This window comes from Staurois parvus, unplaced genomic scaffold, assembly GCF_062004578.1.
Source record: "Staurois parvus isolate SC_StPar_1 unplaced genomic scaffold, SC_StPar_1.0 ptg000086l, whole genome shotgun sequence".
NCBI classification, from domain to species: domain Eukaryota; kingdom Metazoa; phylum Chordata; class Amphibia; order Anura; family Ranidae; genus Staurois; species Staurois parvus.
In genome coordinates this window covers 10,661,912-10,688,677 of record NW_028317882.1, presented here as the reverse complement: position 1 = coordinate 10,688,677, position 26,766 = coordinate 10,661,912, and the positions used below count along the sequence as shown (strand labels likewise).

At 41.4% G+C, this 26,766-nt stretch overlaps 1 protein-coding gene across 1 annotated transcript in view; it reads left to right on the top strand.

Annotated features, from left to right (window-relative positions):
* The window catches only part of IFI30 (IFI30 lysosomal thiol reductase), a 48,121-nt gene that overhangs the window by 20,858 nt on the left and 497 nt on the right, over positions 1 to 26,766 (top strand). The window contains exons 2-6 of the mRNA XM_089670044.1: positions 1,059 to 1,253; positions 8,915 to 8,989; positions 13,374 to 13,469; positions 19,065 to 19,217; positions 24,988 to 25,056. Of these exons, the coding sequence (XP_089526170.1) occupies positions 1,059 to 1,253; positions 8,915 to 8,989; positions 13,374 to 13,469; positions 19,065 to 19,217; positions 24,988 to 25,056 (588 nt within the window). The remainder of the gene's footprint in view (positions 1 to 1,058; positions 1,254 to 8,914; positions 8,990 to 13,373; positions 13,470 to 19,064; positions 19,218 to 24,987; positions 25,057 to 26,766) is intronic.

Genomic DNA, 26,766 nt, shown 5'->3' with positions numbered 1-26,766 from the left:
AAAATCATTCATATTGGTGACCATATTCATGTGCCAGAGTGTTTTTGAAAGACAGGAGAAGAGGTGGTGTTTAAATTTAATTGAACGGTGAGATCTGGGGGATGGATTTACTAAAGGCAATTAGACAGAGTACTTTAGAAAGTGCATTTGCACTCTTCAAGTGCAGTTGCCCCACAACTTATTAAATGAGGGGGAGCTCTGCAGGGCAGCACGGGTGCACAAAATCACGTATATATACACGTGATTTTGCAGTTCTGGGTAGGGGCCACGCTGCCATTCACGGCCTTAGCTATCAATCACTGGGTTCTGGCCAGTGATTCCCCGCCAGGACCCGGTGATCGCTGTGTATTACTGATGGGGGAGAGACCTGTGTATAAACAGCACAGATCTCTCTCCTGTCAGCTCCTGCACACTGCTTTGGATGGCTCTGCAAAAAAGGATGTAAATTTAATTTGGGTGCAGCGTTGCATGACAGTGCAATTGTCAGTTAAATTAACGCAGTGCCGTAACACAAAAAAATGGCCTGGTCAGGACAGGGGGTAAATCCTCTGGAGGGCAAGTGGTTAATTTACATGCATTGGTTTTTTTTTTAGACATTTAGCAGAATACCTTTTGGCCTAAATGTGATGAAATTTGATTCTTTTAATTTTTTTTACTGGACATGTTTAATAACAAAAAGTCAAAAATATTGTTTTTTTTTCTCAAAATTGTCGGTCTTTTTTTGTTTATATTGCAAAAAATAAAATCCACACAGGTGATCAAATACCACCAAAAGAAAGCTCTATTTTTGGGGAAAAAAGGACTTAAATTTCATTTGGGTGCAGCGTTGTATGACCGCTCAATTTTCAGTTAAAATAACACTGGGCTGTATCGCAAAAAATGGCTTGGTCAGGAAAGGGGGTAAATCCTCTGGAGGGCGCACAAATAATAATAATAATACTGTGTTAAGAACTGTTCACCCATATATCATGGTATATAAAAACATCAGTGTGCAACACTTGGATCCTATGAATATAGAAATGTTACTATCTAATGTAATTATTGTGTTTTATATTCAGGTGGAGGAGCAGTGTCTGGATTACTATAACCATAAAGACGTCAAAAAGACCAATGACGAAAAAGTGAATTTGGAACTTTATTATGAGAGTCTTTGTGGGGGCTGCCGGAGCTTTATTGCTCTTCAGCTGTACCCCACATTTCTAATGTTACCTGACATTATGAATGTTACACTGGTGCCTTTCGGGAATGCACAGGTATGAGTCTACATTTACATTTAACAGACTGGCTAATTTAAATGTGGGAAGAATAGGTCAGATAGTGTGCCACAGTTTTCTGCTGAACTCACCTTAATATTCATGAGCACATCTTAATATTTTTATGACTTTCAGACAGGTGGTAATGCTTACTGTGCTCTGAGAAGTAATCTGCGGTGCAGCGCTATTCAAACCTTTTTACTGTCCTCTGAGAAATAATCTGTGGTGCAGCGCTATTCAAACCTTTTTACTGTCCTCTGAGAAATAATCTGTGGTGCAGCGCTATTCAAACCTTTTTACTGTCCTCTGAGAAGTAATCTGCGCTGCAGCGCTTTTTAAACCTTTTTACTGTCCTCTGAGAAATAATCTGTGGTGCAGCGCTATTCAAACCTTTTTACTGTCCTCTGAGAAGTAATCTGCGCTGCAGCGCTTTTTAAACCTTTTTACTGTCCTCTGAGAAGTAATCTGCGCTGCAGCGCTTTTCAAACCTTTTTACTGTCCTCTGAGAAGTAATCTGTGGTGCAGCGCTTTTTAAACCTTTTTACTGTCCTCTGAAAAGTAATCTGCGGTGCAGCGCTTTCTAAACCTTTTTACTGTCCTCTGAAAAGTAATCTGCGGTGCAGCGCTTTTTAAACCTTTTTACTGTCCTCTGAGAAGTAAACTGCGGTGCAGCGCTTTTCAAACCCTTTTACTGTCCTCTGAGAAGTAATCTGCGGTGCAGCGCTTTTCAAACCTTTTTACTGTCCTCTGAGAAGTAATCTGCGGTGCAGCGCTTTTTAAACCTTTTTACTGTCCTCTGAGAAGTAATCTGCGGTGCAGCGCTTTTTAAACCTTTTTACTGTCCTCTGAGAAGTAATCTGCGGTGCAGCGCTTTTCAAACCCTTTTACTGTCCTCTGAGAAGTAATCTGCGGTGCAGCGCTTTTTAAACCTTTTTACTGTCCTCTGAGAAGTAATCTGCGGTGCAGCGCTTTTCAAACCTTTTTACTGTCCTCTGAGAAGTAATTTGCGGTGCAGCGCTTTTCAAACCTTTTTACTGTCCTCTGAGAAGTAATCTGCGGTGCAGCGCTTTTTAAACCTTTTTACTGTCCTCTGAAAAGTAATCTGCGGTGCAGCGCTTTTCAAACCCTTTTACTGTCCTCTGCGAAGTAATCTGCGGTGCAGTGCTATTCAAACCTTTTTAGTGTCCTCTGAGAAGTAATCTGCGGTGCAGTGCTAATCAAACCTTTTTACTGTCCTCTGAGAAGTAATCTGCGGTGCAGCGCTTTTTAAACCTTTTTACTGTCCTCTGAGAAGTAATCTGCGGTGCAACGCTTTTTAAACCTTTTTACTGTCCTCTGAGAAGTAATCTGCGGTGCAGCGCTTTTTATGTTTCAATATTTTTATTGAGAAACAAGCATATTAAAGCGTAAATCAAGATGGCAAACAATACAAGAGAAAAAAAAAAGGGCCCACCCGCATGGTGGAACAAGATGTAGAATCATAATCATAACACTGGTAGGTACATAAAAAGATTAGCAGATAATAGCATTACAATTCACATAAAAAATGTCAAAGCCATCAAAACATACAGGTTTCATAGAGCAATAAACAAAAATTAAACCAAAATGAACCAAAAATAACAGAAAGAAAAAAAAATGTTTCAACAAATAGTAGAAAAAAAGAGGAAGAGAGAGACGAAAAGGAAAGTACTCTTAAGTGAAAGAAAGATAAAAAAAAAATATATATAAGAAAGGGGGGGGGGGTCAGCTGCCAGACACTCACGATACAGTAATATATTTAATCCAAGGATCCCAAGTCCTCTCAAATCTAGACACATCATCAGTGACGATACTCGTCAGTTTATCATTAACCATTATCCAGTTGAGTTTTTGTTTCACTCTTTCCAGTGGGATCAAGGATTGTTTCCAACTCCTAGCTATGGTAATGCGAGCTGCCAATATGATATATAAAATTAATTTAATCGATTTTTTGGGAACATCAGAGGGTAGTATATTAAACAAGGCCACTTCCGGTGATCTATGGATATTAATTCCTGTTACTGAGGAAAGAAAATTAAATATGCGAATCCAGAATCTACTCACGACTGGACATTTCCACCAGACGTGGAACATGGTACCCTCTGGACCACAGCGTCGGAAACAGCCAGATGAAACAGAAGGATACATTATGGCTAGGCGAGCAGGAACCAAATACCATCGAAGTAGCGTTTTGTAGTTAGATTCAACAAGATCAGTGTTAATCAAAATCTTCGATAGGGCATGGGCCGCAGTCCGCCAGGTATCCAAATCTAATGACCTATTTAAATCCCGTTCCCAGAGAATCATGTAAGATAATTTAGTTAGGGGATCAACCAACAAAGCATAAACAATGGACAAGCGACCTCGCATCATCCCACTTGCCCCACAGGAGACCTCAAGGGAAGTAAGCGCACAGGGTTCTGCGAGTAGTCTAAGTTTGCTATCAATAAAAGAGTGAAGTTGATAATAACGAAATATCTCTCCACGAGGTATCCCACAAAAATTCACAAAATAATGAAGAGACCGAGGGCGAACCCCATCCAAGTAATCCCCAATATGTAGCAACCCCTTATTAATCCACCATTGGAACCTCGCGAAAGATAAACCCAGGGCAAACTCAGGATTACCAAACACCGGAGCCAACGGGGTATGCGGAGAGAAGAATGGTTTACAAGCTCGCCATCTATCCCACACTGACAATGAATAGGATAGAGTAGGACACAAAATAGGAGGGCGCAATCTACTGGGAAGCAACATAAGAGTACCAAGAGCATATGGACGGCACGAAAGAGCCTCAATCCCAACCCATTGGGGTACATACCCCCTGGCCGTAGTACAAGATAGTTGTGCTATTTGGGCCGCCTGAAAGTATGCGAAAAGATTAGGGAGTCCCAAACCGCCATGCCTCTTCAGAGAAAACAAGGTAGATTTGTTCAGCCTAGGGCGCCTTCCCCTCCATACAAATCTGGAGACTGCAGCCTGTAATAAGACTAGTTCTCGTTTGGGAATCAGAATTGGTAACGTCCTGAAATAGTATAATAATCTAGGTAGGAAGGTCATTTTAATAGAATTAATTCTACCAAACCAGGAAAGTGAAAGATCCTGCCAGGCTAATAAGTCATTTTTAAGTCGTTTGAAAAGCGGGAGATAGTTGGCCTGGTATAGCGTCGATAAAGATTTCGTAAGGAGAATCCCCAGATAGGGGAGAGAATCAGGGGCCCACTGAAAATCAAAGTTTTCCCGGCAGTAGCGAACCTCTGAATCGGGTAACGAGATATTTAAAGCAACAGTTTTTGAGGAGTTGAGCGTAAGACCGGAGGCCTCAGAAAACCGATGAAACAGATGGAATAAACCAGGCAGAGACGTGCGAGGATTAGATATGTACATAAGAACATCGTCGGCAAATAGGGCGCATTTATGAACCCTTTGACCACAGGTAACACCCGATATAGTGGAATCAGCGCGAATAGCAATCGCAAGAGGTTCCATCCAACGCAAAGAGCAACGGAGAAAGAGGACATCCCTGTCTAGTTCCTCGTTCTATCAAAAAAGGGACTGATTTATGTCCACGAATAGAAACTTGAGCTGACGGAGTAGAGGTGCAGCGCTTTTTAAACCTTTTTACTGTCCTCTGAGAAGTAACCTGCGGTGCAGTACTTTTCAGACCTTTTTACTGTCCTTTGAGAAGTAATCTGCGGTGCAGCGCTTTTACATTTTTTAAATTGCAGAATGGCAATTTTACCTTGTGGAATCACACCACAACTGCCAGCCAAGCATTTGGCTCACAGTTGCGGTGTGGCTCTGTTGATCTCAATGGGCGAGTTCGCCTGTCAAACTTTGCAGTTGGAGTCAAGATTGCCGTGGCTGCAGCAGCCACCAGTGGGAAAGAGCTCTTAACGTTTACTCCTCCAAGCACTAAAAGCAGAATGTATTTTTTAACATCTTTAAAGGTATATAAAGATATCTCTTCCCTAAAGTCACCACAAGATACGTAAATTGAGCAAGTGCTTTACTCAACCATGCTCACTCAAGACTGAAATATCACTTTTCTGTTGACTCATCTTGCAAAACATTCCAACACGGTGTCTGATGATAAGTCTTTAAAACAGTGTATCAGCATCATTTTTGTGGTTATCTTCTAATTACAAATGAACAATTTTGCAAGAAAGTACAGAAAGCATGAAAGCATGTGAAGAATACATTAATCGTAAGGAGGAAGGATATACGATGCAATCATATGGGAGTATATAGGGTCCACCTACAGTTTACATAACCTACAGTTGCAAGAAAAAGTATGTGAACCCCTTGGGATTACGTGGAGTTTTGCATGAATTGGGCATAAAATGTGCTCTGAACGGCATCTAAGTCACAACAATAGAAGAACACAGTCTGCTGAACATAATACTACACAAACATTAGATGTTGCCATGGTTTAATTGCACATAACATGTAAACATTCACAGTGCACGGAGGAAAAAGTATGTGAAGCCCTAGCTTAATGACTTCTCCCAGAGATAATTGGAGCCAGGAGCGAGCCAACTTTGACTCCAATCAGTGTGATGATATTGGATGTGTTGCTGACACCTGTCCTGCCCTTAAAAAACACACACCTGTTTTGTGTTTACTGGTTTCAAGAAGCACTGTCTGATGTGAACCATGCCTCGCAGAAAAGAGCTATCAGAAGGCCTACGATCAAGAATTGCTGACTTGCATGAAGCTGGAAAGGGTTACAAAAGTATCTCCAAAAGCCTTGATGTTCATGTATCCACGGTAAGACAGACTGTCTACAAATGGAGAAAGTTTAGCACTGTTGCTACTCTCCCTAGGCGTGGTCGTCCTGTAAAAATGACTGCAAGAGCACAGCGCAGAATGCTGCATGAGGTAAAGAAGAATCCCAGAGTGTCAGCTAAAGACCTACAGAAATCTCTGGCACATGCTAACATTTTTGTTGACACATCTACAATAAGGAAAACATTAAACAAGAATGGAGTACATGGGAGGACACCACGGAGGAAGCCATTGCTGTCCAAAAAGAATATTGCAGTACGTTTGAAGTATGCAAAAGAGCACCTGGATGTTCCACAGCACTACTGGCAAAATATACTGTGGACAGATGAAACCAAGATTGAGTTGTTTGGGAAGAACACACAACACTATGTGTGGAGAAAAAAAGGCACAGCACACCAACATCAAAACCTCATCCCCATTGTAAAACATGGCGGAGGGAGCATCATGGTTTGGGGCTGCTTTGCTGCCTCAGGGCCTGGATGGATTGTTGTCATTGATGGGAAAATGAATTCCAGAGTTTATCAAGACATTTTGCAGGAAAACGTACGACCATCTGTCCGCCAACTGAAGCTCTGCAGAGGATGGGTGAGGCAACAGGACAATGACCCAAAGCATACAAGTAATTCAACAAAACAATGGCTGCAACAGCACAGAATACGCCTTCTGGAGTGGCCCAGTCAGAGTCCTGACCTCAACCCGATTGAAATGCTGTGGCATGACCTTAAGAGAGTGATTCACACCAGACATCCCAAGAATATTGCTACACTGAAACAGTTTTGTGAAGAGGAGTGGTCCAAAATTACTCCAGATCGTTGTGCAGGTCTGATCTGCAACTACAGGAAACGTTTGGTTGAGGTTATTGCTGCCAAAGGAGGGTCAACCAGTTATTAAGTCCAAAGGTTCACATACTTTTTCCTCCCTGCACTGTGAATGTTTACATGTTATGTGCAATTAAACCATGGCAACATGTAATGTTTGTGTAGTATTATGTTCAGCAGACAGTGTTCTTCTATTGTTGTGACTTAGATGACGTTCAGAGCACATTTTATGCCCAATTCATGCAAAACTCCACGTAATCCCAAGGGGTTCACATACTTTTTCTTGCAACTGTATGTAATTCAGGTCAATGTGTAATGTTCCTCTTCCTATCTCAAGGCTCATTTCAATCTATAACAGTATAAACAATATGTAAACTTTACCAATAGCCATAAGGGTAGTCTGCCTGGCTTTAGAGTTAAAAAGTCAAAACTGTATGACAGAATGTGAGCAAGACTAAGATTAAAGACCAGTGGCACCCTGTTATAGAAGACAGAAATAAGTTTAATACATGCTGTGGCAAATGGTGGCTGTGGTAAGATTGAGTATAACAGTTAGGGCTCATTCGCACTAGGAACCGCATGTGAACGTTGTGCGGTTCCTGTGCGATTCACATGCAGTTCTGTGCAGTGCCATTTCATCCCTATTCATCTTAAATGAGCTGAAATCGCACCACACCAAAAGTAATGCATGTACTATTTCTTGAAACGCATGACAACCGCATTGGACGATACTTTTGTACCATGCGATCTGGTGCGGCCAACTCGCATTTGGGATGTATTTAACTTTGAACTGACACCCACAGCAGATCGCAATCGGAATGCGGTGTGGGAAGCCACATGGGAATGCAGCTCTCCCATGTGGCATTCTAGTGTGAAAAGGCCCTTACAGTGGGGATGATTAGCCCTTTGCCAACCGCTCTATAGCTGAATGATGGCTACAGTGCGGTTGTCCGGTTCTGGGAGTGGGTCATATGACGTCCTCCCAGAACGTGCCCTGCCGCGCGCACCCGGCTCTCTCCATGATCGCTGTGTTCTGCGGACACAGCTGATCACATGATGAGGTAAAAGGTCAATCAAAACAGCCTTTTACCATGTGATTATCTGTGCCCAATGACACAGCAGATCACAATGTAAATACAGTTGCCAGTTATCGGCTGAGGACAGTACTACCAATAACCGGCAAATGACACAGTGCCCTGATGAGCAGTGCCTCACACCAGTGCCATCCATTAGTGCTGCCCAGCAGTTGCACCCAGCAGTGCTGCCCATCAGTGCCCAGCAGTGCTGCCAGTCAGTTCCATCAATCAGTGCTGTCAGTCAATGCCACCAGTCAACACCACCCATCAGTGCTGCCTATCAGTGTCCATCAGTGCCGCCTATCAGTGCTCATCATTGCTGCATATTAGTGCAGCATCATCAATGCCTCCTCATCAATGCCCACCAGTGCCACCTCATCAGTGCAGCCTGTCTGTGCCCATCAGTGCTGCCTATCCATGCCACCTCATCACTGCCTATCAGTGCAGCCTCATCAACGTACATCAGTGAAGGATAAAAATTACATTTTATAATAGAAACAAAGAAAAACTTTTTTTTTTTTTTGCTATTTTTTTTTTTATAGTGCAAAAAATAAAACACCCAGTGGCGATTAAATATCACCAAAAGAAAGATCTATGTGTGTGAAAATAATTATAAAAATTTCATATGGGTACAATGTTGCATGACCACGTAATTGTCATTCAAAATGCGACAGCGCTGAAAGCTGAAAATTGGCCTGGGTAGGAAGGGGGTATAAGTGGTTAAACAGAGCCTGTGCCTATTGACAGTATATACCGCACACATATGCAGCAGTCCTTGTATCCACTGCTGCACACACTAGGGATAGGGACAAATCTGCCTGTATATATGCATGCAAAATATTTACAGCTTATGGGTTTGCTAGGATTGCAACTTGATTTCACTCATGCCCCATTATATGTTAATTTCCATTGCCTAACAATGTATTTGTTTTGTAGAGTTATGTTTTTCCTTTTTTGTCAGGAAAAAAATGTTTCAGGAAAGTGGGAATATGAATGCCAGCATGGGCCTGAGGAATGTTATGGAAACACCATAGAGGTATGTAGTAATTACCACCTGAAATGTAGATATTTCATATAAGACTCTGAAAGTATCTGTGCAATTACATCAATTACTGGATCTTTTTTTCTTAAAAGGTTAAAACTCTACGAAAAGAGACTTTGTGATAAATAGGTGGGAAAAGATATAGTCTTTTTTTTCATTTTGTATTTCAATGGTTTTTATTAATTTAGTAAACATTTCAAGATGTGTCATTTTTAACACTTTCCAAGACTTTAACCCAAAGGGGACTGTGTGTGGGACCATTAAATCACAGTCCAAAATAATGTCAGTAGCTTTGTCTAGTAGCACCGTACATACAGCTACTGCTTTGATATATCTGACCTTTGATTACTGACTCCAGCTCACATAAAACATTTTACAATGACTTACTACTTTACAATTTTCTTTTGTAAGACCCCTAGCTTCATGCTCTAAGAAGACACCCTTTTCCTAAAAAAAATTATAACTTCTCTTTGTTTGCTCTTTAGTTAGTTTTAGCTAGAGAACACAACAAACACTTTAGTTTTCGTCTTATATATTTTCCTGATGTCACACCATAATGTATAATACCAATACAGTGTGCTTGTACAGAGATACCTGTAAATTCCAGTTTTCTCTTAAGGCTACCACTGTACTTTGGGGTCTGTCTCTTGCTGGATATTGGGGCTGTCTCTTGCTGGATATTGGGGCTGTCTTTTGCTGGATATTGGGGACTGTCTCTTGATGGATATTGCGAATGTCTCTTGGTGGATGTGGGAGCTGTCTCTTGCTAGATATGGGGTCTGTTTCTTGCTGGATATTGGGGCTGTCTCTTGCTGGATATGGGGACTGTCTCTTGCTGGATATGGGCTCGAAGTGCCTCTGAGCTTACTTTGTTACATGATGGATTTCTAATGTTTTCCACATTCTCTTACATTGCTTTTTATTAACAAATTCCGTACAAACACCATACTTGTATAGCCCCCAAATTATACTTGGTTCCCTGTTCTCTAAAAGGGTGGTGGTAGGAGGTATGTAGGGGTGGTGACAAGGGGCGGTCCTGGGGGACGGGAACAGGCATGACCTGGGGGGGGGGGGGGGTTGAGTTCTTGCACCTTTTCTCTGAGAAAAAAAGCCCTGCAGAGACCATACATCAAGTTTTTATCAGACCTTCAGATTTCCTTTTTGTAGAAAGACAAGTTCTCATTTATCCCATCCTTCCAGGCTCCACCTCATCTTAATCTAAAATAACCCCTTTTTACAGATTTTTCCTAATCACTTGTATTCCATTTCCTATAGACCCAAAAGTTGTATAAACCTATCACAGTCTGGCTTTCACTCACTACACTCCACTGAAACTGCCCTACTAAAACTCACTAATGATCTACTAACTGCTAAAACCAATGGCCACTACTCTGTACTCTTACTACTTGACCTCTCCGTGGCTTTTGATACTGTTGACCATCCCCTCCTCCTCAAAAAAGTCCACTCTCTTGGCCTCCGAGACTCATCTCTTCTGGTTCTCCTCCTACCTATCGCAGCGCTCCTTCAGCATTACCTATAACTCTGGCTCCTATTCTTCACTCCCTCTTTCTGTAGGGTCACTCAAGGTTCTGTCCTTGGACCCCTACTCTTCTCCATCTACACCTCCTCCCTTGATCACTTGTTAAACTCCCATGGCTTTAAGTACCATCTCTATGCTGATGACACACAAATCTATCTTTCTACTCCTCACCTCACCCCTTCAGTCTCCTCTTGCATTACTAACCTACTAAGTGACTTATCAGCATGGATGTCACTCCACTTCCTCAAGCTTTCCAAAACTGAGCTTTTAGTATTCCCCCCAGCCCGTGCCCCCTCCCCTGACTTCTCCATCAAGATCAATAACACAAACATCAGTCCCTCCCCTCATGCCAGGGTACTAGGTGTAATCCTAGACTCCCAGCTGTCTTTTCAGCCCCAAATCCAATCACTGTCCAAATCTTGTAGACTTCACCTCCACAACATCTCCAAGATACGCCCGTTATTAACCTCCGAAACTACTAAGCAACTTATTCACTCCCTTGTAATCTCTCGCCTTGACTATTGTAACTCCCTCCTCACTGGCCTACCTCATCGCAGACTATCCCGTCTTCAGTCTATCATGAATGCTGCTGCCAGACTCATCCACCTTACCAGCTGTTCCATATCTGCCACCGCTCTCTGCCAATCCCTCCACTGGCTTCCCATTGCCCAACGGATAAAATTCAAAACATTAACAATAACATATAAAGCCATTTATAACTCTGCCCCAAATTACATCACCAATCTTGTCTGCAAGTATCACCCAAACCGTACTCTCCGCTCCTTGCACGACCTCCTGCTCTCTAGCTCCCTTGTCTCCTCCTCTCATGCTAGTCTTCAGGACTTCTCCAGAGCTTCCCCGATCCTCTGGAACTCTCTACCCCAATTTATCAGACTATCGCCTACTCTGCTCACTTTTAGGTGATCTCTGAAAACCAATCTCTTCAGGGAAGCCTATCCTGCCCTCAGCTAATAATGGAATCTTCTACTCCTCCTACCAGTCCATCCCCCACAGTTACTACCTTTTGTACCACTAGCCCCTCCCTCTTAGATTGTAAGCTCCAAGGAGCAGGGCCTTCCTAACTCTTTTGTATTGAACTGTATTGTTGCTGTATTGTCTCCCGTTATATTGTAAAGCACTGAGCAAACTGTTGGCGCTATATAAATCCTGTATAATAAATCTTGTATAATAATAATATATCTATGTTTTTAAATAAATTGTCAATACCATATCAGAAATTAATACCCGAGTGATAATCTCAGCATAATTACAATCACACAGATACATCTCCTTAAAGGAGGATGCTTTACCTCATAACAACAGTTTTTCATTTTGTGACAGCTAGCAGGGAGGAGAAGCTCCCCCGCAAGCTGTCACAGCAGGGATGGGGGCGGGGGCGGATGTGTGGTGTGGGGGTCAGTCCATGGGGCAGTCAGATGGAAATGTACCGCCTGTCTGGTTCCATCCCACTGTCATCTGATCCACCAGAAGGATGGGGGACAGATCGTAAGTGAGGGGATAGCTTTGCAGTGAAGCACCCGAGAAGACCCCAAAAAGCAGAGAGAAGGTAAGCAATAAAAAGTATGTTTACCCAGGTGCCTTGTTTCTGTGATGTGAGGATTCACTGGATGGTCTGTGCAGCTGCTGGGCAATCATTTCACACTCCAGGCTTTTCTGTTAAAGCTATTAACAGAAAGTTAAAGAAAGGCCATTTCTGCTAAAGCTAAAAGCAATCTGTATATACTGTGAAAAATATATTAACCCCTTACTGTGCACGAGAGAACTCACTGCATTTGGCTGCTGCTCGAGTCCCTGTGTGAAGCGGAAGAGAAGGGAGAGGAGATTCAGCCATGCACAGTGCTGATCTCTTCTCCCCTCTCTTCCCCTTCACACAGGGAGGGGGGAGGGGGGAGGACAGAAAGACATAAAACATTTTTTAACTTAATGAAAGGAATGCATTAAGGTAAAAACATTTTTATCTTTAGAATCACTTTAAAGTATACTGTATGTATAGCAAAAACTTTTTTTCCTGTTTTTAGATAGAGTTGGGTAGGGTTAATAGCTCTGCAAGTTTGTTTTTTTCTTTGTTTTTTGCTGTCTGCATACCATTGGAGAAATTTCACTTCCTGTACCAGAGATGCAACAGTAAGTTGAAATCTCCCTAAGATAGTGGAATTTTGCTCTTGAGATGGCAATACATGAATCAAAATGCTTCCATTTGACGTCTGTACAACTGCCCTGTTGGACTTTTGCCGCAGCAGTAAGCCTTCCTTCTGTCAGAATACAATGACACAGCTGGGACGATTCTCCCATCCACCTCGAATATGTGGACTGGGAAATCAAGTCATTTTTTTTTCATTCAACCTGCTGCTTGAATTTAAAAAATGACTCATCTATTGTCTGCTTTAGACAATTGTTCCAGTAACAGGTGTTCCAATTGGAAGGCTTCCCCTTATCTCTTGTTCTTGGGACAACTCTAATTGGATTTCCCCTAAATTCCTAGTTACCATGTCCACCAGTACAAAGAGAGGGGTGATTGTCCCCAATGGAGACACAGACATCAATAAAAACTGTCTTTCCCACTCTAGGTTTTCCTAGAGAATTTAATTGATATAACCATTGCTAAAAAACCTATTGTGTGACAATCTAATGAGGTTTAAAAAACATACTATATAAGCATGATTTTTTGTACACAATAACAAATGTTCAGCAGAATTTAGCAAAAACAAAAAACAAAAGAAGAAACGGGCAAATATAATGTAAACCTTTTTTTTTACTTGGTATTGATGCATGCATGATGTTTTGTAGTGTAATTTTATTTTTCTTTTATATGCCTAGGCATGTCTTATTCACCTCCTGCCAGGTATCGCTAGCTACTTTCCTATCATTGATTGTATGGAAATGTCTCCCAACTGCACAGCAGCACTACAACCAGTAAGTCAGTGATGTGTTAAGTGATGTAACATATTCAGATAAATACATACAGAAGATATAAAAAGTCTACACTCCTTGCCGTGCCTTTTCAAACCCTGACTGATACCTTCTAACAATAAGATCCCTTTGATGTTTTGTACATACTAGAAGATCAAAGTTTTGGGATGGACCAGCCAGAACCTGAACCTCAGGCCAATTTGATTTTGCAAGGAAGAGAAGGCAACAATTCCCAAGGCAAGATGTCCAATGCTGATAGACTCTTACAAGTTTATGTAAAGTTTTTTTATTTTTATTTTTTCCCCTTTTAAAAATTATAGGCTGTTTTTAATTGAATTGCACAGATTATAAGTCACATAAAAGTTGAAAAAATTAGAATTAATTATTCTTGCTCTGGAATTTTTACAGCAGTGTGTAGACTTTTTATATTCACTGTATGTTCTTTGCAGAATATACCTAACCACTGCAAAAAGGTCTAAACATCTAGAATTATTTGAAAATGGAAATATTATTACTATTGTATTACACAGTATTTTTAAGGGTATATGCATATAGTATTTCAAAGCATTTTTTTGTTTACGGATCTGAATGCAGATGTATTGTTTACAAAGGGGCAATGCCCTGTGTTCAGATCCCTAACCAAAAATCGAAAAATCTGCACATAAGAATATGTGCGTACATGTATATACATATACATAGATGAAAATACTGCATTCTGGGATTGAAAAGAGAGCAGGAGGATAAAGATTTTGAAGTCTACACATCTAAATGCATATGTGTCTTTGCGCTTTTAAAAACATCTTAATGCAACTATTTTACTGATCATTTACTTTGGAACTTTTGCGCCAGATAAACCATGTGTATATGATCAGTAAAATTCTTATAGCCATGTGCATATAGCCTAAGGTGACAAATGATAGCAAGTTTTACCTTTAAGGAGAAAATGCTACTTGTGTAATCAAAAGCCTAGATATTTGGTCATTAATAAAATGGAATTGCAGGCTATTCCTAACTATGCCTAAACCTGCTCCCACCCACTTCTAAATCCTATTCTAACCACCCTGTAGAAGGATGATGCTTATACTTATCTATTCTGAGGGCATGTAGCTGGCCAGCTAAGACCAGTCCTAGGTTGTTAATATGGTTCACATATATGTCTATACCAAACCTGCCAATAACATCAGTATAGTATATATGTGCATATGTTAAAGCCAAAAGCAGAATCATTGCTGTGATTTATGTCTTTGATTGTTATATGACATTTGTATATTCATTGTGTTAGCAGAAGCAAAAAAGGAAAATATGTCTTTAAGATTTAGTTAAAGGTGAGCCAATCACAGACAGCCTCACACTGTACAGAGCCTTAACCAATCCCAGCCAGTTTCACATCTATGCCTGTGTAAAACTCCCTGCTAGGATTTTCTAGAGACACATGCTCACCAGACAGAAGAGGAAACAGACAGTTCCAATCAGAAAAGCTTTATGGAAGCAGAGCAGGCCAAATAGGTATTTAATGCACTTGTGTGTTCCTCTGTTGTTTAGCAGTGCAGGTAGATCTGTATGTAAAAACTGTTGTGTGTGTGTTTACTTGTAGTTCCACCGAACTTACCGAATTTACGAATTAAACGAATCAAATCACTGTAGAGTAATCATAATCGAATCCAAGCGAATTTATCAATCTATCGAAATATACAGAACAAATTTATCGAATCTATTGAACCTATTGAGATAAGCTATTGAATCAAACCACTGTAATATGAAAGAAATAAGCTACTGTATGATAAATGAAACAAGCCATTGTAAGCAGTGTTATATGAAGAAGATTGAAGTTATTAAAGAAGTTAACTAAAGTATTCGGTGTGCTCTTTAAACCTACTGCATCCATAGAGCGGCATTGGAGGAATTACAGAGTAAAGTCAGTCTAATCAAACAAAGAAACAGCAATTGCATAATTTTTCTAATGCCACAGCGCACAAGGCACCAAAGGGTGCTGCGCCTGCCACAGGGCACTCCGGTCTGATCATGAGATTGACTCCCAGCGTCGGCATTGCACTTGTCAGCAATATATTCTACAGGGTACAATAGGAGTTAGAAGGGAGGTGGGTGCAGGTTTAAAGGATAAGTTCACCTTTTAACATTAAAATAATACATGCACATTTTTTTTGCAGGTAAAAAAATGTGCATTTATTTTTTTTTGTTTGTGGAGCCTTTAAAACATTGCAGCAGATGGCTGGTGCCATGCAGGTCTCTGCTTGCTGGTACATCCTGTATGAACAAGGAAGATACTACTGACAGGAAGGCTCAATGAACAGCGCCGTGGTAGTTTATTGAAAACTACAAGCCAACAGCTGCAAAGGCTGCCAGGACTTGTAGCTTTCCCATTCACAGAATACTTTGAATGAGTGACGTGGTCCAGTGGGCGGTAACAGCTAGCAGGGAGGAGAATATCCCCCGCAAGCTGTCACAGGAGGGATGTTGGGGTGGGGGGTGGTGCGGGGGTTGGCCAGATCATAACATATTACATTTTACACCCTGAATATGGGTCTAACATGTTACGAAAGGTGAACTTATCCCTTAAGCTTAGTTATGAAAAGCCTGGAATTCCACTTTAAGAAGAACTTCTGAAGAGGAACAGCAAAGTTCAGATTGACTGATTCTGCCAAAAGTGCATGTGATCGCTTGCCTAAGCTTTTGATGACGTGAACAGCATTTGTTCCAGTAAATGTGAATATTACAGGCATTCTGTGTACTTGTTATTTATTAATCCCAGCAAGAAGGCTAACATAGCTAAAGTCAACCATTTCTTCTCTCCGAACACTATGAATTAGCAGCTGAGGGGAACACAGGCACACTACAGTAGCATACCCTCTATAGCATCTTCAGCCACCCGAACAAACAAGTCTGGGCACTTGCTAAGAAAATGTTTCTAGGGCATATCTGCTACACCAGGGGTCTCCAAACTACACAAAGAGCCAGTTTACTGTCCCTCAGATCTTAGGGGGGCTGGACTGTAGCCAGTGGGAGTAGAAAATTCCCTGGCATCAGTGCCCCATTGATTTTAAAGGGAGGGATAGTGCCCCATTTTGATGTCAGTGAGAAGAAAAGTTCTCCATTGTTGATATCAGTGAGAACTATAATGCCCCATTGATGGTGTCAGTAGGGTGAATGGTGCTCCATTATTGGTGACAGTTGGTGGAATAGTGCCCCGAGGGCCAGATAAGCTCAAGCGAGGGGCCACATCCGGCCCCCGGGCAGCAGTTTGGAGACCACTGTCCTACACCATTCTCATACCTGTTGCTGCCATTCTCTTGACACTGTAATAAACCATTGGCAGCTCTCAAAATGACAGCCAAGAACTGATTTGTATTACAGAAGAATGAACAGCTGTCAAAATGCAGGCACTTCTTTGTAGAAAAAAAGAAACAAAAAAAAAACTTGCAGTTAACATTTAGGGTGGGTTTACACTACACAAGTGGAGAATGGTGCCCTGTGTTTTTATGATCCAAGGTACTGTTTCCCCTTTTCGCCACCTAAACTTTAAAGGAATGTCATTAATTTCTATGCAAGGCAGTTCATAGCTGTAGAAACACAAGATTGCACAGAGATCTGCAGAGTGGTGAGGAAAAATGCACCACCCTGCCCCACAGTGTGGAAGTGCAAATGGGGCAAACAGAAAAACATTGTTTTCTGTATGCCCTTGCTGAGAACTGCATTTTTCAATAGTGTGAACCTGCCCATACACTTTTTATTGTTTTGTTTTCATTCAGTTTATTTTTTTCAGCTTTGCATAAACAAAGTGAACATTTTTTGCAAAACAACATTATCAAGAAATACAAGGCTTCTTCTGATTGGATGGGGTGAAGAGGTGGACCGTTGGTGTCTTAATCTCCACTTCAGCCAATCAGAGGAAGACTTGTATTGACTGATATATATACAAGGCTCCCTGGAAATGGCTGAGAAGCACTTAGCCTGACTCAGTTTGTTTTAGGACATATTCACACTTGGTGATTTTCAATCATGGTAAAACACACCATGCATGTTTGGGCGCCATTCATTCTTAATGGCACCTCAAACGCTGTGTGATTTTGCCATACAACAGAATTGCGTTGCAATCATGGCAAAACACATAGGGGTTGATTTGCAAATAGGCTGTGCACTCCAAGTATATTTCGATGTGTACTGCTAGTGCACTGAAATTGCAATTGCTCTAGATCTGAGGGGAACATTCAAGGAAAATAAAAAACAGCCTTTTTGGTTGCACATGATTGAATGAAAGAAATCGCCTCATTTCAGAGCTTTCAGAGCTTCCCCTCGGATATAAAGCAACTGCACTTGCAGTAAACTTGCAGTGCACAGTATACTTGCCTTTAGTAAATCAACCCCATAGTGTGAAGTTTGTCGCCCATAAAGGAGCAGGAGCTTCTTTGGGGAGACCACATAGTGCAATGCATATTGCTGCAATTGCAGCATGATCCTGTCACATGACAATCGTGGCAAAATCGCACCGCGATTAAGAATGAATGGCTCCCAAACATGCTAGGTGCATTTTACTATGATTGCAGTGCAATTTGGAATTGTGGGCAGAATTGCAGAGATTCTGCGTGCAATTCACAATCGCAAATTGTGAATGCAGCCTTAACAGCAGGCGGGAAGTCCCTGTACTGCTGCTGGAACATATCACTGCATTCTATATGTAGCTGATGCTGCATACAGCATGGTATAATGCTTATACCAGCTGCATCACCTAGTAAAGAAAATGGTTCATTTGTGCCAGCTTGGATTTAGGCTTTAACGTATACCTATCTTAATGGACACTGGACAATATAGAAAATGATACTGTTTTTCATGTTTTATATCTTTTTGTCTTTAGATTATGTACAAAATAAAATAATTTTTATTTTTCTAAAATATTTACCAGATATTACCAAATGAAAGCCTGGCCCCTAAAAATAATGTATGTGTTACTATGTGTTAAACAGGCTCATAACAAAATGTAAAAATTGTTTAAAGTAGTTGTAAACCTCAGACATGAAATATCAAAACATATCAAACTATAGTGTGTACTTATCTCTATTCAGAGCACTAGGTGTCATTTCTGCCTGCTGCTTTGTTCCTCTACCAGCATGAATAATTTCTGAAAAGTATTCCTGACACCAAGAGAAATATGGTGATGGGAGCCCAGCTGATTGACAGTCTCAGCCTGTTCCTGTGTACTGTGTGGAAGGTAGTGTGTCTATTCCATCCAATCAACTCTCAGAACTCTCCTCACTGAGCTCTGCAGAGTGTAATTTCAGTTCTCCTCCCCCTTTTTTCTGAATTGTAAGACAAACCTAATAAATTCAGCACTTTGGATGCAAAGAACATAATACTTCAAATATACAGGTACACCTTATGTAGGAGAGTTTGTTTAATATCTATGTATCTTCTGAGGCCAATCACTTCACTTGTAAAGTAGTTCACTGGCAAATGTAAAGGTTTACAACCACTTTAAGAGGTATAAAAGTACAAGAGCTGAAGTGGTTAAGGTTAGTAAATGAATAGCAGTGAATGTGGTCTATGTTCAATTCATTTTTATGTCTTTTGTTTATTCTTTGGCAGTGCCTCCAAGCTCTTAAGCCGGACCTCCCAGTCAAAACAGTATTGGACTGTGTGAATGGGGACCTGGGTAACAAACTTATGCACGCTAATGCTCAGCAAACCCAGGCACTTGACCCTCCACATCAATATGTGCCATGGCTAGTCATCAATGGAGTGAGTACATGCTATAAAACAAACATATGTTGCCATCTTGTTTGTATTGAGTATTGCTTGCATGATTACATTTTCCTCATGTCCTTAGACTAAGAGTTATGAAGCAAACGATTTAACAAGAGGTCATGATCATTTCTGTTTTTTTTTTTCCTACGGAGCTCCGCAGGTGTGAAGCTAAGTCAGTTGCCTGTATACGAAAAAAAAAATGAACCCGTGAAATCACAGCACAAACAAAATTGAACAAAGGGTACAGAATAGGACCATCCTCCAAAGAGGAAGTGCCTCAACCCCTAAACCATCAGAATGCAAGGCTCCTGACAGGAGCAAGGCATACCATGATCTATCTAGGCCAAAGCCAGGTGAACCCTGATCCTTAAGGACGTAACGTGGTTGGTTTTCCAAGTTCTTGGTGAGGACTCTCCTGAAGAGACACCCCCAGTTGGAAAGAGCAAGAAGAACAAAGGGGCACAGATCCTCTCCCTGACATCAGGGCAGGCCCCGACAAACCTTCATCCTACATTTCTGTGCAAAAAAAAAAACAAACAAACATGCGTGCCATGCTAGTGACCATGATAAATGGTGAAAAATATATAAAAAGTGCCAAGTGCAGTTACACAAGACAGGCCTTACGGCCTGTATAAAATTTCTCCTGGACTAGCCATAAAGCCTCGTCTTAAGAGGTGAGTGCAAGGAAACAATAAGTGACATGACTAAGTGCCACTGATACTCAGTGGTATCCCAAACCCAAAGTGTTTTTCTGGCACCCCTGGGATGCTGCCTCCAAGAGCTCCTTGTTCCTCCCAGGGTCATTATTATTATTATAGGTATTTATAGAATCAACAATTTACACAGTGCTCCAGGAGTATAAAAGGCTCTCATGTAGCCTTTAGAGGGAGAAGAGATGGCTCTTATTGCTGGCAAAATAAACATATAGATCGGGATAAAAGGTGTCCATCAAAGAACTTGGGAGGAATTTCAGTTTCCCGTTAAATTGCACCTTTCAATAAATTAATTTCCCCTCCTGTCCTCCCCATTACATAGCTTCATGGAATTTTTTTTGTTAGTAAAGCAAGTACCTTATTTTTGGTGGTGCTTCCATCCACTTCCTCATTCCTTGACTTGGTGAGGATTGTGTAACCATCAGGGACTCTCAGCCTTCTAGGATATCTATATTACATATCCCCGGAGGCTTCACTACAGTCGGTACATAATCTCCTGATCTCGCACATGTGAAGAGGCGATTTAACAAGGGGCCAGCTCTGAAAAATATTAAGGGATAGCCAGATACTAAATCCAACATGACAGGGCAGATGAAAACACATTGGATGCAAAGTCAACAATGCTGGACTCCATGGACTGGTAAGTATATGTTTTTTTTAATTAACTTGGAGCTTCTGGCTTTGGTTTTGGATAGCCAGCTGGAAGGTTCTCTTTAAGAGGACATCAGATACTCTGTGATATGGATACATAGGTGTCATCTGCCTGTGAGACAGTTTAATCGGCCATACAGGGTTGCAGAAAGTATGAAGGAGCACACCACTGATTGTCTAGCAACAGGAGGCAATGAAAAGAGTTGTGGAGACATTAAAACAATGGTGACAGGTGTTGGTGCTACTTACTTTGAAAGGGATTATTATTAATATTATTCATGATAATTCATGATGAGATCCCCAGTGTCAAGCTTCCTCCTCTAACCAACATACCAGGCTCAACACCAAACTCTACACTCTCCTCCTTTGACCCTGTTACCACCAAGGAAGGTACCAAACTCCTTTCCAAGGCCCACTTCACCACCTGTCCCCTGGATCCTGTCCCCTCACGACTGTTGCAGCCTCCTTCCTGCTCTATCCTAAACTCTCTAACCCACATCTTCAACCTCTCACTCTCCATGGGCACCTTTCCCTCCCCACTCAAACATGCACTGGTTACCCCCATCCTCAAAAAACCCTCGCTGGACCCCACCTGTTTGAATAACTTAAGACCCATCTCCCTGCTCCTGTTTGCCTCCAAGCTTCTCGAGCGCCTTGTTCACAACCGTATGAACTGCTACCTCACCGACAACAACCTTCTTGATCCCCAATAGTCTGGCTTCCGCCCACAACATTCCACAGAAACTGCCCTACAAAAACTCACTAATGACCTACTAACTGCTAAAACCAACGGCCATTACTCCATACTCATACTCCTTGACCTTTCCGCTGCCTTTGACACAGTCGACCACCCGCTCCTCCTCAGTAAACTCCACTCCATCGGCCTCCGTGACTCTGCTCTCTCCTGGTTCTCCTCTTACCTTTCTCAGTGCACTTTCAGTGTCACATACAACTCCTCCTCCTCCGCTCCGCTTCCTCTTTCTGTTGGGGTACCCCAAGGTTCTGTTCTTGAGCCCCTCCTTTTCTTTCTCTATACCTCCTCCCTGGGCCAACTGATAACCTCCCATGGCTTCCAATACCACCTCTATGCTGATAACACCCAGATCTATCTCTCCACTCCCCAGCCCACCCCCTCAATCTCTTCACGTATCACAAATCTACTAAGTAACATATCAGCATGGATGTCACATCACTACCTTAAACTCAATCTTTCAAAAACTGAGCTTGTAATATTTCCTCCTCCCCGATCCCCCACTCATGACTTTACCATTAAGATCAACAGCACTACCATTGGTCCTTCCCCTCATGCCAGGGTGCTAGGTGTAATCCTAGACTCTGACCTCTCCTCTGGGGCCCCACATCCACTCACTGGCTAAATCCTGCCGCCTCAACCTCCGGAACATTTCCAAAATCTGCCCCTTCCTGACCAATGACACCACAAAACAACTCATCCATGCCTTGGTTATATCCCACCTCGATTACTGCAACTCCCTCCTCACTGGTCTACCATTACACAGGCTATCCCCCCTTCAGTCTACTATGAATGCTGCTGCTAGACTCATACACCTTACCAACCGATCAGCGACTGCTGCCCCTCTCTGCCAATCCCTCCACTGGCTTCCACTAACCCAACCTATAAAATTCAAAATACTAACCACAGCTTACAAAGCCATCCACAACACTGCCCCTAGCTACATCACCAACCTCATCCACAGATACCGCCCAAATCGCCCACTCCGCTCCTCCCATGATATCCTCCTCTCTAGCTCCCTCATCACCTCTTCCCATGCTCACCTCCAGGACTTCTCCAGAGCCTCTCCCATCCTCTGGAACTCCCTACCACAGCATGTCCGGTCAGCCCCCACCCTGTCTGCCTTTAGGTGATCTTTGAAAACTCATTTCTTCACGGAAGTCTTCCCTACCTCCGCCTAAGAACTGTACTTGAATCACCTCCGCCAGATCATCCCCCGCAGTTATCACCTTTTGTATCATCTCCCCCTTCCTTTAGATTGTAAGCTCCACGAGCAGGGCCCTCCTATTCCTTCTGTACTGAAATGTATTGTAATTGTACTGTCTCCCGTTATATTGTAAAGCGCTGCGCAAACTGTTGGCGCTATATAAATCCTGTATAATAATAATAATAATATCAATGTTCACAGTGAGTCTGAATGGGAATGGCTAATTTATTATTAATCAACCAATGTACTCGCTGTGTTCTAATAAGGATAGTTGCAGGGTCTGAATCCCTTTAGTCAAAATCTGACTTGTATATTGATGCAGACGTCTGGGAAAATCAACCAATCACACACCAGTTTTGTACAAAAGTCCCCCAGGTTGCCAAATTACATTGAAGTTTACAGAAAATTACAATGCTGCAAACTGGTAAAGAAAGCTACAGTACAGTGCATCAGTCTGGTGGGGTAGCAAAATCCCTGAGCATCTGGAAGCACTAGGGTGATATTATGCTGATAATATTACTGAAATGTAATAACAATGACCTTTATTCCTGCTACTCCATACCTTTTAACTACTATACAAGTTTCAATAAGTTCTATTTGAAATGATTGATTGCAAGATAAAGTGACAATAAACCTTAATGACAAAAAACACATTTTGTTGTAGACCATAGCACTTTCCTTGCTGGTGTGTCCATTCCCCTTGGAATGCTGTGTTTGCTTTGAAGTTCTTGGGTATAATTTCCCCCATTTCTGGATTCTTTCTTTGGGTGACTCCATCCCCTCATAGGGAACTCTGGAGTGTCCCATACCTGCACCCACCCATCTGGCTACTTGGATTAGCCTCCTTCTCCCTCTAGCTGCTGATTGACAGCGGATGGAGTCTGCTGTTCTGCTTTAGACCTCATTTCACTAGCATTTGGGATCGGTAAAACCACACAGATGAGCCATGGTTTTGCCGTCCCCACCCTTCCCCTCAACAATCACCAACCCCTTTTAGCTGCAAAGGCAGTAAAGGGGCATGTATATAAGATGCAGTGATGAAGCTTTGCAATTATCCCCGCTGTTGCATCCAGTGGGCAGTACTGCCCACTGATCGCAACCAATTCAACTGAATAGAGGAACCTCACAACTGCCTGCAATGCTCAAGGTTGAGGTGTAGGGTTCAAGGGGTTAAAGCAGGCAGTGAGGAGGCAATACAATGCCTCATCACAGCCTGTCAAATGCTCTCTGAAGAGTGAGCCAAACACAGATTTCTTTTCTGAGAGCAACACTAGTGTAAACTAGCCCTTACTGGGTATTTGAATGACACAGGGGCACATTCCATTGCCCAGCAGTTTGGAGCAGCTAGTGGTTTTACGCAGGTAGGGAAAGTCTGTTTGCGTACACATATTTTAAAAAAATATTATATTGAACTGCTCGATATTACCCAGTACATTTGAAAAAACTGAAGGTTTAGTACTGCTTTGGCCTCATGCACTTGGGCATATTGAAATACTGTTATTTACGCTGGATCTTTCTGCCAGGAGATGGCAGAAAAATCAAGCATAAAAAAATGCTCATTTTGATGTGTAATTATGTGTGTTTATGCACATTTACAAGTATGTGGCGTTGAGCGCAACATCATTCTATTGGCCACAATATTAATTTATTCTGGCCACTGGAATAAATTTGCCTGCATGTTTAATGTGCATTTAGTTACATACACTCATAAGTTATGCTCCTCTTTGAACACAACATTGGGGCCTTTTTTATGCCTCTAAATGCTGCTCTCAAAATACAGATCTACATGCGTAATATGCTTGACCACATAGGCTAACACTGAACTGCGTTTAAAGGTTGAAAGGCATAAAAAAAATGCTGGGCGGCTGTAAACACAGCAGTTTTTTTTTATGCCCAATTGCATGAGTCCTAAAGCACAGTTGCAGACTGAAGCATATCCATATGGATTCATAAATGATATAGAGCCACATCTAAAACAATATAATTCTATAAAAAAAAATCACATTATTCTAATTAGTGCTCACTGTTTTTTAGTGTAACTTTCTGAAAGTTTATATCATTAATATTTTTTAGACAGTTACCGTATATTCTTTTTTTTGACCATTCATATTAATGTTACCCTTTAAAGTCATTCTTTTATTGTGTTGACAATAAGACAATTGTTACCCAATTGTTGCCCATGCGGTAGGCAAGTGATAATTTATGACTACACTGCATTCAATTCAGATTCACCTTCCTTAACAAACAGGATAGAAAAATCAATTAATGGAATTGGCTTTTAATTACTGATCAGAGGTGAAAGCACAGATCACAATACAGAAATATACTATGTGCAGTTGCTCAGTGTGAGAATTCATATTATATCACGGTCATTCTAAAGAGTTCATTATCCTATCAAATGGAGCCCTTTTTTTAAATTAACTTTTTAAAATTATTTTTCAGAAACATGATGATGATCTGCAGACTCGAGCTCAAAAGGCATTATTTAATCTTGTCTGTGAACTTTACAAGGTAAGTGCTGTATGTACCAATGTCACTTTACTTATATATTAGGCTGGATTGATTTGACATAGTTCAAAAGGGTTCCCAATGTGTTGATAATTACACTTCATTATTTACTTCGAATTTGACACAATATTTAAAAGGGCAGGTAAAGGCTTTGTTGTATTCCATTGCTTTATCAGTTGATTGCTGTTCCATATGAAGAACGTTAAACTTTAAATACTATACCAAAAGGGTTTGACACCACAAAGTATATTTAAGTCAGTTCAACAGGACAGATTGGGAGAAGAGGAGAATGGATACATTTATTTTTTCTTTAACAACAAGCCTCACATGTTCAGATTTGCAAATTCATTAGTCAGATGACCCTTCAAATTACTTCATTCTTCACATCTTCAGAAGATTTCATTACCACAGCTAAACATTCCTAAAAAACAGCATGAACAACATAGGAAAGATATCTGGGATTAACAAGACAGTTCTATGTTATTCACAAATATTTGGTGTTTTAAAAGAGTAGTATAGCCAAAGCTTTTTCGCCCGTACTTCTCTTCTTGGTCACAGGAGTGCAATTATTTGTGCTTACCTGTGACCCAGAATCAGTCAACGGCAAGCTGTCAGCTAATATCACAGAGCCGCTCCAGGTTCTGGAAGAATCCTGACCATATTGTCCTGATCCCCTCAAATGCCCGATCAGCAGCTGGCTCAGCTTCTTAGCATTCCACTCAGTGGCTCAGCAGGATGCTCCTTTCTTTCCCCCCAGCCCAGCACTCCAATGAGCGCTGGAGGGGCAGAGCAGAGAGCAGTGACTGACAGTCACTGCTCTTTGCTCTGGGAAGACCGAGAACTGAGCAATCAGTGGTTATGTGATTGCTCAGTTCTCGGGTATAGAGCTGGCAGGGGACAGATGCAGCAGAATGGAGGTGAGCATATATGTTTGTATTTTTTAAAACCCCATACATCTTAAATATTTTTGATGCACTTTAGTAGATGTATAGGCATTATTCTTTTATGTGGTTGCATACAACATACATTTCTGTTTTCTGCAATTTATAGCTTTGTGAGAGGTTACTGTTTGCCCTTTGCTTTGTCATTTTACAGACTCAAGTAGAAACATATATCACTACCACACCATAAATCTTCAAAATAGTGTCCAACATCACAGCAGTATATTGCAATGTTTTAGTGCCACATAGGATCCCTTCATCAAGCATGCCTGATAAAAGGATCCTGCGTGGCCTCCATATGTCACATTTACTACTGTGATGTGATCCCTGTAATAAATCTTTGGACAAGATTTTGAAGATCCACAATGCGCTGTGATATATGCTTTGATTTGAGTTGACATTTGTTTCAAACTGGTAGTTACTAAAGCACCCACTTGCTTGGAGCCATCTCCAGGAACACTTGAGATAGGAATATCCTATTTGTTTTATCTTACAGACTCAAACACATGATCACCAAGGAGCTCCCTACAGACTAGTGTGCACAGGTGTACTGATCCTTGTAGTACAGTATATCCAGGAATGTAGAAAAGTATACACAATATGCTGTGTTGCCATCAGTAAAATGAAATCTGTAGAATCAGTGCTCACTGACGATCCTCATTTTTCAGAATGGCACCCAGTAGGACCCCCTAATCATAAAGCAAGTGATGCAAAATGTCCTTTGTACATGAGCTAGCACTCAGCATGCCTGTTTGCAAATACAAACTTTCCT